Consider the following 14,695-nt stretch of genomic DNA (forward strand, 5'->3'; position numbering starts at 1 on the left):
GCAACAATCTGAAAGAGTTAGAAATGCCGACTCTCAGGCCCCAGCCCAAGACCACTGAACCACAGAACCTGTCCTTTTTTTTTTTTTTTTTTGCACTTTTCCGAAGCTGGAAACGGGGAGGCAGTCAAACAGACTCCCGCATGCGCCCGACCGGGATCCACCCGGCATGCCCACCAGGGGGCGATGCTCTGCCCCTCTGGGGCATCGCTCTGTTGCAACCAGAGCCATCCTAGCGCCTGAGGCAGAGGCCACAGAGCCATCCCTCAGCGCCCAGGCAAACTTTGCTCCAATGGAGCCTTGGCTGCAGGAGGGGAAGAGAGAGACAGAGAGGAAGGAGAAGGGGAGGGGTAGAGAAGCAGATGGGCGCTTCTCCTGTGTGCCCTGGCCGGGAATCGAACCCGGGACTCCTGCACGCCAGGCCGACGCTCTACCACTGAGCCAACTGCCCAGGGATAGAACCTGCCTTTTAACCAAACCCCCAAGTGGTATGTATCTTAATTAAGAAGCATGTCTCTAGGAAGAAAATGGTCCTGAAATATACATCTCCACCTCTGCATAGAATGGAGACAGCCAGTCGCAGGCTCACATGGAACCCGGGAAGTGGAGTCCCACCAGTACAGAGTCCCACCTCTGCAGACCTGTTCCTTCTCAGCCCCCACGGGACAGGGGAGGCGCAGCGCTCCCGGGGCCTGGCTTCAGCGAGCCACCTTCCCTGTGAGCCAGGATGGGTCTCTCTGCGCGTAGTGGGTTCCTGAGCTCACTCTGCCTTGACCTCGCCTATCTTCCTAGTCTCAGCCTTGGACTTTTGCTGAAGACACCTAGGCCAGCTCTCCTGGGAGGCGACTGCACCGTGTTTTCCAGCCCCTCTTCTCCAGAAAGAAAGCAGACACCTTCCAACCCACCTTCCCAAAGGCCATTCGCACATCTCTCCATGGTGGATGTCCTCAGGACTCCAGCTTCAAAGCCAGACTCGTGCTTGGCTCCATCCCGGATGCATCTGAGTTCCCTGCCTTTGTTCACAATGCCAGCAGGCTTCCGGAAGTCAAGGCCAATGAGGATGGGTGTCAGGCAGGTAATGCAAATGAGGGGGCAGGAGTGAAGCGGAGAGAGCCTGCTTTGTCTAATGGGTGAGCACCTAAATGTTATCATTTGTAAATATGGTTGCACTGTTGCCAAAATATGAAATTTTATGTGAGATTGCCTGATTTTGTGGCAAAATTTTTGGAAAAAAACCACGTGTTTTGTTTTTTTTTTGTTTTTTGTTTTTTACTATGACAGCCAAAGAAAATGTGTTTTGCAAGGCCGTATGTGGCCAGTGCTGGCAACCGAGTTACCTTTGGCTTTCTCCTACTCCTTCCACACTCCTTCCTTTGAGACTTGGACGTTTCACCTTCTAAGTCCTAGTTCCTTTTCTTCTCTGCGCCAGCCGATGCCACGAACCAGGGAACCTATAGTAACATCTGGCATCCCTACCTCCGGCTCTTTGTAGTAGAACCCTCCTACCAACTGCCAAATTATTTGAAAATACTGCTCCAATCATGTATATCAATCACCTTTCTTTTCAAAGCCCATCAGAGACTCCCCTGGCCTCCGGCTGTCAAAACTCTATCCCAAATGCCATTTCCTCCCCCTCCATCCCCGATTCGTCTTGCTCTTGCTCTTGACTAGCGCTCAGGAGGCTTAGACAAGAGCACAGTGGTGGTCATGACACTGGAGAGAGGTCAGCGGCACAGCTCAGTCACAGTACAGCACTGGCCCCAAGGTCAGAGCAAATTATCGCCTATCTCCTCCCCACTTAAAGCCTCAGTAAGATGTAGCAACTTGTGCACCTGAGTTTGCAAACAGGCAGCCTCGTGGTCAAATGTGTTCTACAAATACCTTGTGTTGAGCTTGCATTGTTTGAAAAACATAGTTGCACTCTGTAAAAATAGTGATTGTCCATAAAAATCAGGATTTGTCAAAAAAAAAATTAGTGACAAGTACTGGTTGGAGTTGAGTATTAGTTACCTCATCAGACAGTTTACCTGTCCTCACCTTCCCTATAGAGTTAGCACTAACAAAAATAAGCAAAGGCTTAGGAACACTTTAGAAATTTAAAATGGGAATCAAATATTTCTGATGTCCTAAAACTTCACAAATTAAGAAAAACAAGGTGTAAAGTTAGCAACAATGTGTAATATATCTCCCCCTACCTTTATTCTCTTGTATTAGGTTTACTTGCTAATAAACTGAGATAATTTTAAATCTCAGCCAATTACATGATTGTTTCTAACATGAAAGTCAGATTAGCCTTCATTGTTAAAATGTCTAAAGCGCTCAGCTAGATCTCCCATTGGCCCCTGCAGATCTACCTGTTCACCGCCCCTCTGGGGCCCAAAGAAAGATGGACTCCTATGGACTAACATCTGGATTCCAGCTGGATTCGGCCAATGGTGGACACCAGCTGGATTTCAGAGGGAGGTCAGGGGGTCATTTTTAGGCTCTACCACTGTAGAGATGCTGCAAGCTGCCTGTGTCCCTCCCCAAAGCAGGCAGGCCTTCCCTGGGTTCCAGAGTAAAGATGTTCTCTCCCAGGCACTCTGTGGACATAAAACCCTCTACCTTTGTAATCTTGGCTAAAGTTTTCTGAAATTTCTTTTTTATTATTGAGGAGGGGAGGCAGAGAAAGACTCCTGCTAGTGCCTCAACTGTGATCCACCCAGCAACCCCCCCCATGGGGCAATGTTCTGCCCATCTGGGGTGTTGCTCCCTTGCTCAGCAACTGAGATATTCTAAGCACCTGGGGCCAACTCACTCTAATCGAGCCATGGCTGCAGGAGAGGAAGAGAGAGAGAGAGAAAGGGTGCAGAAGCAGATGGTTGCTTCTCCTGCGTGCCTTGACCAAGAATCAAACTCGCAACATCCACACGCCAGGCCAACGCTCTACCACTGAGCAAACCGGCCTGGGCCTAAAGTTTTCTGAAATTATTTTGTGTTACCTATTTCCTGCTACAACCTGACTGATACATCTCCCCAGTCTCACTCCTCTAAGTGAACACTAACCAGATGCATGCAAGAAAAAATATCCTTTCAAGAGTCATTGTCTAGAATTTGAATATCAGTATTTGAGAACATTTTGCAGCAATTTAAAAGTTGTCCTTTATGTCCTGAAGAATTTTAAGAATTATCTATTCTACCTTTAAGCCTGAACTGTTTCTAAACATTGAATAAAAAAATACAATATGCAATGCTTAGCCTTGAAGGTTAAAAAAATGACACTGCCTCTTAAAATTATATATAGTTAATGCTAGAAATATCCTCATTTTTGAAGTACGATCCTTCCATTGGCATTTTGGCATATCAGTGCCATCTGCTGGGAAGTTAATATACCATTAGGTCTTCCAAATCCCTAAACAGATGTCTTTCGGGGGGTTATGGGGGATAAATGTATTGTATTTTTTTTAAAGCCTAACTTTTAAATACATAGCTGCTTAACTTCTACATCATTATCAATATAAACCCCAATTAATTACAAAGCACTAAAATACAGTCTGAGGCACAATTAAAAATGAAGTATTTCTAGTGATACATCTCTTGGTTTCTAAGAATATTCTTCTGTTGTTCTGCTCTGCGTTTGAATGGAGATCAGCAAGTCTCAGCATTAGCTGGTTCTTTTCCAGAGATCTATCATACTGACGTATGTGTAAGTGATAAGTGAAATGTGTATGTTTAGATATAATATATATTGCACGTACTTAAATAAAATATATACTTTTTTCCTAGTATATGACAAAGTTTTAGGTGTGAAATGAATAGACAAGATGTAGAATTAGATCTTTCTGGAATCCTTTCACCATCTCTAAATAGCAACTGAAATAGACGCATATAAACAACATAATACAATGTTAAGTTTTCTGATTAAAACCACAACAGATAGTCTAAATGATGATATAGAAACACAAAAGGTTGCTTAACTGTGTTTAATAACATGACATATAACCCCTACACTTGATATAATCGTTATGCAAAATACATAGATGAATACTGTCTTCTTTTAAAAATATAAAATAAATAAGCAAGACATGTGAAAATAGGCAAGTTTCCGTTAAATAAATGAAAAAAATTTTTTTAAAAAAAGAAAGTTTTGCTTTCCATATCATTTGAAGAAGGGAAATTATCATTTAAACAATATTCAAGTTTATTAAACAAATTGAAAAACTATTTTAATAAAATGTTTAGCTTTCATCAGCTTCAAGGTTTATGTTGCTCCCAAATTTTGCATATAACTGAACTTTCAAATCTGCTAACACCTGCTGGGTTGACTCCACTCTGGATTCTAAGGCGTCAATTTCTTCTTGCAAATTTCTCTGGAAGAAAATTGTTTTAAGTTAATTCTATGCAATTGGATGATTTCTGAGCACCTGTGGCTGAAAAAATATTTGGGAAAGCTTTTAGGTCAAGAACTTTCTAACCTTTGATGGCAGCTATACAATACTGATAATGAGATCTCAAACAAAAGTCTGAACATGGGCAAATCCATGGGTCTGTATTTGCTTATTGTAAGATAAATCAAGCTTGTTTTCTCAGTTTGGGCTGATTTAAAAAACACAATAGGTAAAAGAAAATTAATTTCTAAACGCTCACATCCTAATAAACACAGAACCACATGTAAACACTGCTGGCACTTCTGCTAAACAGTTAATCACTGGTGTGGCTTCTTCCAACGTCCCATTAAAATAACTGAAGCTAGAGGAAATGATCAAAATTCATACTGGCATGAATAAACAAGAATAACAACTTAGAGTCAAAATCTGGCAGAAATCTTCACTAACTACAGGCCCTTCCTCCTGGATTATGCACTCCATGCAGGCGGGGACCAAACAATGTGTGTTGTCACTGTCCCCAGTACATGGCAGAACCCGACAGAGGATGCACTCAGTAAATACTTTTGGAATGAATAAATGAATGACTGGACGAATGAACTGAAAAACAGTGTGGCAGAGGGGAGAGGGTATTCACAATTGTGACAAAAAGCTTGTATTGAAATATTTCCAAGAAGAGTATTACAGGACGGTTAAAAAGAAAACCACAATGACAAAACCGTACTATGACAGAAAAGATGTAAGCATAAGAGCAGACACACAATGTTCCCACATGGGAAGATCCAAGAGTGGAAAAGTGCTGGTTCTTCCCAATATTTATTAAATGTGGGTTAATTCATAAAAAGTTTTGTTCCGTGACATTTAAAGAAGAGAAACATTTTAATTAATATTCAAGCTAATAAAGCAACTTGCAAAAGAATTAGAAAACAGTTCACTGCCATCAGCTTCCCATACACAAACAACGTGACTGCCCCTCTCCTATGTGGCTGGAGGATCCATGAATTAGAATCCAATTTCATACGATGCCTCAAGTGCCTCAAACAACGTCAAGGAACCTAGTCTGACCCAGTCATCACACTTCACTGATTATTTCCTTTAAAAATTTTCCTAAACGTGAGCAAAGTGAAATTTAAGTATGAAAACGCTCACTAGAGAATTACTTCAGGAAAATACTGGAAACAAATGAATAACATTAGGGGGCAGTCAGCTGAATCAAGGCCTACCAACATGACATTTAACAGTCATCAAAAATGATGTTTGTGAGGTGTGTGTGCCTGGCCTCGAGCAGCCTCCCGGGGAGTGTCGCTGGACAAACATTAAATGGAAGGAAAAATTATTCCTAGGATGTTAACTGACCAAAATGTGAAGCAGAAGTACAAAGGAGAAGAGGACGTAGGAGAAACCCATGAGATGTTCTTTTTGGAGGATAATCTCTGGGGAGTGGGATTATGGGTGGTTTTTCTTTCCTGCTTTCCAATATTCTGTACTTTCTATCTACTTCCCATTTAGAGCACAGGTGCTGGAGTCACAGACCATTCCCTCTGTCGTTCTGAACAAACCCTATAGCCTCTCTAAGCCTCTACTCTCAGCTCTGACTGGGATTAGCAGGACCTGGCTCAGAGACTCGTCGCTGGGGTTAGGGAAAAGCGCTCCTGCCAAGCATTCAGAGCACATGGGGGACACAGGGAGGGCCGTGAAATACCAGCTAGCACTATTTTCCATACACTTACAAGTGCTTTATGATGACATAAATCTCAATTTAAGAGTTCGACTTCATCCCCCAGGGAAAGACTTCACATATACCTTTGCTTCTTCTAACATTTCTTGTGTTTCTTCTTGAGAATGGCTAATGAAAACATCACCAATTTGATAAGGTATCATTAAGCAGTCGTCATCTGCAAGCATGATGTCCTCGCAAGCATCTTCTAAATTTTGGAGTTGTTTCTACAAACGCAAAAGTGAATGGTGATGAAAAGCATGTTCAAAATGCCCCAGTAGAGGCTCAAAGCCAATTTTAATTTGGGGACTCAACTCTCAGAGGATCCCTTTCACAAAGGTATTTTCAAACTAAAATGAGACTTGAAGCTTTTCAGATGATTTCATAAGGAAGCACTTAAGAGTTAGCTAACACATTGCTCTCCAGATATTTGCAGATTGCTGCAAGCATCCTGTGGTGGACAGTGGGTGTCCATGGCAACGCAAAATGTCTCCTACTTTAACGCTTTCTCACTTGGTGAGTTCTGCCTTTCTATGGGAGAATTAAAGCAAAAACAAAAACAAATCTACATTTCTCAGCCGGGCTTGATGGTAAGATGAAAGCAAATAACTTAAATTCCATCAATCACATGCACTTGAACTGGACTTCAGCTTGGGAGAGCTACACAAGCAGAGGCTGGGCACAGGGCCTCCCATGTACAGGGACAGCCGGGTGGCCGCCCAGTGTCCTAGGTCTGAGGGGCAGCTTCCCCGCTATGGAGGGTCCTGGCCATGGAAACGACAGTTCCATCCCCAGCCAAGTTCTCGGAGACAAACCCTCCTCAAGAATCTGTAAATTATCTCATATCCCTTAAACAAGGTCTTTCTTCTTAAACTACAGTGGATTATGTCATTGTAACAGAGTCCAGAGAGATATAAGCACAAGTGACTGAATTCAGTTTTTAGGAGCTACTGCATAGAGAACTTTCATTTTTCTTAAATGAGATATGTATCTTCAATACCTTTTTTATGTCGATTTCTTCCTTCAGCTCTGTGATTCTACTTGTGTTCCGTGCAAATTTGTTTATCTTTTGTTGATCTTCAAAAGTAACATTGACATCTTCTGCAGCCTGAAATAAGTCAGACACCAGACTCTCCTTAGTCTCCCTCCACCTGGTCATGTTTAAAGCACAAAAGATGTATCTAGTTTTAACAAGAGCTGCCCACACCTACCCCTTTACCAGGGCTCCTGACCAACAACAAAACATATGTACGCTTGATTTGCCCAATGCTGAAAAGCCACCTGTGGCCTCAAACAATATGGAGCTCAGGGGTCAGATCATAAAGGCAGGCACCTAGAATTAAGCCCTCCCCTTTCCCAGGCTCTTATCCCATGGAGAGTTTCACATGCATCAGGCCCATCATCAAAGACCCAGAGGGCATCTTAAAAACAATCCCTTCTATCATGATATATATAGTTTTGAACATTCAACCTCATGCATAATTTTTATGAATATGGAAGTTGGTAAACATGGCCTACACCAGAGAAACCAAAGCCCTTACGCAGATATCCTGGCGTTCAAGTCATTTTGCCACACAAGAACCCAGTTCCCTAAGCGCACAGGGAACAGAGACTTCTAGAGTTCCTCCTTGCCGGCAGAATTCAAATACAGTACCGAAGCTGAATTGTTTACAGATGCACCTGTCACGGTGAGGCTTTAACGGGGTAATCCACGTGAAAGCACGTGACACAGGGCTTCCCAGACACACAAGTGGGCCTCAACGCATGGCTTTGGAACTTGAATCTGAACCACGCTCAATCACACTCACAAGCACAGTTTCTGAAAAGTTGTGCGAATGTGGGCCCTGCTTCCCACCTTTCCGAAAAAGGCATTTCCTGTTACAGTCCTCCTCAACACCAGCCCCTGCACACATGGGCCCCGGAGTTCATTTCCCTAACGGTGGTTTTCTCATTGGGGTTAAGGGCCAAAGCCTAGCGGGAGGCAGACCCGCTAGGTCAACCGCATGCCACCCAGCGGAGTGCTGTGTGCAGTGCAAGGGAGAAGTCGCATCCTCCGTGACTGACAGCAGTGACTTCCGCTTTCATCTCTCTGATCTAGAACACTCCTACATGGCTTACAGCTTCATTCTGGCAGGGAGGGCTTAATGTTGAGGGTCCATGGACTCTGAGAGGTCTGTGTACCTGACACTCTATGTCTTGTATGTGCAATCTTCTGGAAGGGTCTTCATAGCTTTCAACAAGATTCTTAAAGGGATCCACACCCTCAAAGCCAGATGTAGTCACTACCACTCACAAAGCTGGAAGAACTCAAGGAGGAAGGAGTTAGTTTCTAGCATCTGAGGCAGCACAGAGTGGGGGAATAAGAGTGGACTCCAATCCAAGTGAGCAAGTCATGCAGTTCTCTGCAGCACCTAGGGCTGTTGTCTGTGAAATGCTCACGGGGTGATGAGCACCTAGCATAGAGCCTGCGGATGGAGTCACCTTTCAATAAAGGGCAGCTAAGTGCTTTATTTCCTGAAAAAGGTTTACCAAAAATCATTACAAAGAAAGAATAGACTCAGATCCACAAGAAAAATCTACTAGGCCTAAGAGAAACATAACTGCTAAAGATTCAAGTTGAAAATTAAAATTCCCTGAACCCCAAATGTCCCTTTTTCTTGAGAATCAGTATCTCATGAGATTAGGGAAGGAGACAACCTAGTCAGACACACCCACACTGAGTTTGGCTGTAATTACCAGCAGAATCTCAACTGACAAGTGGCTCTCTCATTGTTCTAAAAACCTGGGAGAAGGAAATTCTGGTCAATTTCAGTCTGCATTTATTTTTGCTTTTTTTAAGGTATCTACCAAGTCCATGACATAAAATTCCACTTCGTGTTCTTATTCACTTTCCATGCATACATTCATTTACCAGGCACGTAGTGTCTCCTATGTGCCAGGAGTGAAAAGAGGGCCACAGGCCACCCTCAGGAATACTGGCAAGCTTACACTCCGGTGGAGGAGGAGGCAACCAACAAGGTCTTCCGCTAGGTGGTGTTCTGTGTGAAGGCGAAAGTGATATAGTTTAGGGGCTGAAAGTGTTGGGGGGCTGGGGAGTGAAGGGAGCTTCTTTAAATGGGAAGGTTAAAGTCGGCTTCTATGAGGGGGCATGAACAGGTATCAGACTGCAGTCCCCCACATGGCCGGTACCAGGTCCTGGAAAGCAGAACTTCGGAGATGGGGGGACTGACTCAACTCATCTAAACCTCATCAGAAAAGTCAGGACCTGCTGGGCGGTGACATGTTACAAACGTGACATCCTCCAGATTGCTAACCATTTTTGTGAAACTCAAAGGGCTACCCCTGTGATATTTCACTCTCGTTACTGGCATGCCTCTCCTAGAGGGGCAGAGGGAACAGTGTGCACACAGTTAACTGATCAGAAATTGCTCACAACAATGGAAACACCTAGGAGAGGCTGTTACACCCATCAAGCCGGTCTTACTGACAAAGAATACCCTTCGTGCTTTGGCCACACCCTAACCCTCTACGTCTTTCCACCATCACGGTTCAAGCTCTCCTCCCCGATTCTCTGCCATTCTGACTTTCCTTTTATTCAAGGCGCTCGGGGTCTCTGAGGAGAAACTCCCTCTCTAGAATGCCTTGCTCCCTTTCCAACTTTCTCTTCCCCTCCTTCCGTAATCTAATAGGTCACAGCTTCTCCCATCACAAAACAGCCCTCATTTCACAAGCACCTTCCTTTCATAGTTCTTATCAGAGCTGGAACTTTGAGTTTTCCATGTGACCATTTGATTAATGCCCATCTCTGCCCCAGAGCCCAAGTTGTACAACACCATGAAGACAAAGGCATAAGAACTTCATTACTGCTGACCATTGCCACCTCCATCCCATCAAACTGAGACTGTGCCATATGACATGCTAAAACAGCTAGCTGGGGGAAAAAAAAAAAAAAAGCTAGCTGAATGATTGCAGGGAAAATATACTGATGATCAAAAATTTTGCAAAGCACAGGGTCCAAATCATTCTTCTACCATTTCTGCAATGTTTTACTTCATCTCTCACTTCAGTTTCTACACCTCTCAAATGGGGGTGAACCATAAGTAGTTATCTTCCATGGAATTAAAGCCCTATATCTAACAAGAGAACCCCATTTAAATACAACAGAGAGGTAAAGAGAATCACACCAAGTGTCATGCTTGTCTGACAATGACTCTCAACCTGACACTGGCCCTGAACCTGACTCAATAATAATTTGTGGGCACACTCATCCTGGTTGGGCGGGGCGGGGGGGGGGCAGTTTTAGCACACACCCCCCATCTCGAGCTCACAGCCATGGCTGGTCACCCTACACCAGATGCAGAGTAGGGGAGTGAGGGTGGCTGGTTCTCCTGCGGTCCTTGAAATGGAATGAGAGCAAGCATGCCCCAAACTTTGGAAAGCAAACCCCGTCAGCCAAGGGGCTGCATCAGATACGGTGGAAGTTCATCAAAGCCCAGAGTCTGCAGCGATACCACCTGTGTTGAGTTACATCCTACCTCTGCCTCTGAGCTGCACCTTCCTCATCTGTAAAATAAGGATAAAAACAGTACCTCCCTGAAAGGAGTGAAATAAAAAAAATGGGTGCAACACGCTTAGAACTGTGCCTGGCACGCAGGAAAGCGTCAATAACTATCAGCTGTTACGATTTCCTCGCCCCCCCCCCCCTACACCTCCCCATTTCATTTTTTTTCCATCTTTACGCATCTGGGCAGGCTTACTGGGCTAGAGGCTCTGGATGGGAGTAGTTTGCTTGGCAGGACAAAAGGTGTGCTTGGGGGCGAAATAGAACAGTAACACCTGAGTTTGAATTGCAACTCTGCTTCTTACTAGCTGAGTCACTCTGATGCCACTAACCCCTTGGTGTCTGAGTGTCCCCTCCTGTTAAGTGGGGGGACACCTGTCCCTGCTAACTGCGGGATCAGAGACGACAACGGCAGGGCCTTCGCGGTGGATGCAGGCGGGCGGGTGGGGGTTGCAGCACCTCGGGCAGGTGACTCCCCTTCCTGGGCCTCAGCTTCCTTACCTGCAAAGGGCGGTACCGGTCCTACCTACGGGAGGGAACCCGGGCGGGTTAACTGTGATCACCCACGTAAAGCGCCCGGCGTTGTGGCCAATGGACCCTCGGCTGCCCACGCCCGGTGACACGCCTCGGCCACGGGATCCCCAGACGCTCCAGGGCACCGGGTGCGGGCAGGCCACCCCACGGGGCCGCCCTCAGGGTCGGGGGCCTCGGCCCCGGCCCCACGCGGGTCCCGGGGAGGAGCACCCCAGCAGGGCTCGCCCGGGCCCTTGGCGGCCCACCGCGCCGGCCCCCCAGCATCAGTTCCGCAAGCACCCACTCACCGCCTTCTTCATGGTGGCCGCCATCTTAGGACTGAACCACGGCGCGAGGCGGGGAGGGCCGCGCCCGCGCTCTTCCCCCTGGCCCTCTCTCACTCCCTGTCGGCCCACAACTCCCGCAAAATAGGACGCGATCCCCACATTTCCTCCTATTGGACCTTCGAGCAAGGATTTTAAACGTCTAGGACTTAGGAAGGAAATGCAATCTGAAAGGACTTGGTACCTGCCAATTAAAGGGACGGGCACCTCCCCGTGAGCCGACATAAACTGGGGGGTGTGGCGAACCGTCACAGGCTCCGGCGGCGAGCAGCAGGGGGCGCGCGAGGGGCGGGGCCGGGGGCGGGGGCGGGGCCGGGGCGGACCTCGAGGGAATGAAAAGGAAGTTGTTTTTCATTAATCCCACAAATTTATATGGAGAAATTGACCTACCTAAAAAAAAGGGCTAAGAACGAATGATCTTGGCTATAGGATGTGATATTAATGTGCCCTGATAATTCATATATAAAGGAGGAAATACTCCAGTTACTTATTCAACAATATTATTGAGCGATTTCTGTATACTGACACTTGTGCTTTCCAATGTATTATTATTATTATTATCATCTCATAATCGCTGTTTGGACCAGCAAAATAAAGAAGCCTGGGGTACAAATGAAAACAACTGGAGCTGCTGGGCAGGAAGGAAACTCACCAACAACCATTTGAAAATATCCCTGGTGAGGGGGTGCAGAGGGATTAAAACACACGGGAAGGGGAAGTTAACACATTCCCTTACACTAGGTTGAACGCTGGGCTCCCACTGCCTAGATCCAAGGTATAGGTGTTTGTTTCTTTGACCCGTATAGTATTTTTTAAATGAACCAACATATAAAAATTAGATTTCACTCGACTCGACACTATCAAAACAATGTTTTTGTTTTGTTTAGGCTTGTAAAATCAGAGTCCTGGTGAGCCCGAGGCTTCTGTTCTAACGCATCTAAATGAGGGGGTTGTGTGTGCGTGTGATTGGAGCCTGTACCATGCTAGATGCTATTGCAGAGAGAAAGATGAATTAGCCGAGGAGCTCGGCACCAGGGACCTTACTGTTGGTACATGTGCACCGCCACAAGCCAACCCTGAAGCTCCACCGCTGGGACAAGTGCTGGGGCGTCCCGGGAGGCTCAGCTCCTGGTGGACTGGAGGAGAGGGCAGTGGGACTACAGCACCGGGTGAAAAAATAGACAAAATTCCTTGTCCTCATGCAGCTGACATTCTAGAGATGGGAGACAGGTCACAGTGAAAACAGCGAAGTGAGTTATACAGTATGTCAGAAGGTGAGTGTTGTCAATATGTTATTAGCAGCTATAACGAGAACACACGTAATAGTAATAAAAGACTGTGTAAACTACCAGCATGAAAACTGTGAGGAAGATGCAAAGGATTAAATGGTAAATATGTTGATTGGGAAATTGAGGGGAACAAAAACCTTATCTGAATTGACATGTATGCTACAAAATTGTCCAGACATGTCCCAGCTTAATTTAGATTCTGTCACAAAGCGATAATGAGTGAGTTCGCTGCGTGAGTTCCCTCCAAAACCTGCAACATCTGGTTCTAAACTGCATGGGGTGCCTGCAGGGGGCGCCCAAGGACCGTGGTGGCGTTCCCCATACTCCAGCCTGAGGCTACCTAGATAATATTCTACGAAAATATGATATATACCAACACAATGATTATTTTCTTAATTACATATAATTATAATTTTCTTAATTATATATGTATATAATCTGTTTTGAAAACATAGAATAAATATATTTTAAAAGGACATTTAAAATCTCTTACTTAAAGGGCAAAAACCAGTTTCACTTGCGACAGAAACAGATCTTATGGGATTTAAATAAATCTCCAATCCCTCCGAGATGAATCGTGTTTCAGTTGAGATTTGATTGAAGGGTAGGAGGTAAATGCAATGGAAGGGGGCGGGGAGCAGGGCCCGGTGCTGCCCTGAGAGTGAGCACGTCCTGTTTCCCTGACACCTATCATTTATTTGACCCCAGTCCCCACTCCAGAGGGAAGGAAGGAAGTGGAGGGCACCTTGAATGTCAAATAAAGATAGGTGATCATAGTGGATTTCAACAAATGGAAGGAAAAAGGCAGAAAAGAGAAGGAAGAGAAGGGCAAGAGACGAAGCTGGAGAAGATAATCCTCACCCCGGGCCTCCCTCTGTGCACGTGGAGGTAGAGGGAGGAGGAGGAGGTGGAGACTAGATTCCCAGGCTTGCAGGGGCCAGGCGGGATTATAAATGGGAGCTGAATGTCGGGGAAGGACCGTGTCCCATCCAGCTGGCCGTGTCCAGCTTGCACACCTCCTCACCCCCAACCAGTTGTTCCCACCAGGAAATGGGGACCCAATACCACTAGAAATTCCAGTTTTTCCTAGAAGCCACTCATCTGGATTTTTATTGTTGTTGATGTCTTGTGATTTTTGAAATCATTCAATTTCATTTTCAAATAAATTCTAAACCTACTAAGTATACCAACTAGATGGAGAGTGCAGGCCCCCCACCAATCTGTGGCCTCTAATAAACCTCCCCGAGTGCACCTCTTCTTCAATGTTCTCAGGGCCAAATCTCTCATTCCTAAATATGATGGGAAGAAAAAATCCCCTAGGTTTTCTGAAGTAAACCTATGCAAATCAGGGACTCTCTAACTGATGCAAATCAGGGACTTTGTTACTGAAAGATTTCCTCCCTAGACTGACTGTCTGATGACTAACCTGTTTTGTTCCATGAACACCAAATTTCCTTTGTATTCCTTCAGATTTACCCCATCTTTTAACCTTGCCTGGTTATTGTGAACCTGTTCCGTCTTTAAATTCTGCCTTTGTTCCACGGTTGGCACTTTTCTAAACTGCCACTGTCTATGCCTTACCTCCTCTCTTATAATTCTTTTGAGTCGTATTGTTATGGGAAATAGAAAACAGTTAATTTGGTAAATGGCTTTATCATGGCCGCGTTTGAAATTCTTCACTGTCTTCCCATTGCACGTGGGTATAGTTTAGATTCCTTACCAAGGTCTAGCCTCCCTCTCTGACCTTATTTCATACCATCTTTCCCCTTGCTCACTGTTCTCCATCCTCTCACCTGGCCCCTGAATGCTGCCTCAGGGCCTTTGCACTTGCTCATTCTGCTGCCCTTGATGTTCTTTCTCCTGTTATTCACTTGGATAAATTCTCTTCATCCTGAACACTTAGCCTCTGT

The 14,695-nt window shown here is 45.3% G+C and overlaps 1 protein-coding gene across 1 annotated transcript; it reads right to left on the bottom strand.

The window, feature by feature from the left end:
• Nucleotides 1–3,950: 3,950 nt before the first annotated feature.
• PFDN4 (prefoldin subunit 4) lies at nucleotides 3,951–11,674 on the bottom strand. Its single transcript, XM_066385839.1, has 4 exons — nucleotides 11,461–11,674; nucleotides 7,079–7,186; nucleotides 6,165–6,305; nucleotides 3,951–4,346 (listed from the first exon to the last, which is right to left on the bottom strand). Exons 1-4 carry the CDS (start codon nucleotides 11,482–11,484, stop codon nucleotides 4,215–4,217), a joined length of 405 nt encoding a protein of 134 aa, XP_066241936.1. The 5' UTR covers nucleotides 11,485–11,674; the 3' UTR covers nucleotides 3,951–4,214.
• Nucleotides 11,675–14,695: the final 3,021 nt, after the last annotated feature.

Source organism: Saccopteryx leptura, chromosome 5, assembly GCF_036850995.1.
Source record: "Saccopteryx leptura isolate mSacLep1 chromosome 5, mSacLep1_pri_phased_curated, whole genome shotgun sequence".
Taxonomy (NCBI): domain Eukaryota; kingdom Metazoa; phylum Chordata; class Mammalia; order Chiroptera; family Emballonuridae; genus Saccopteryx; species Saccopteryx leptura.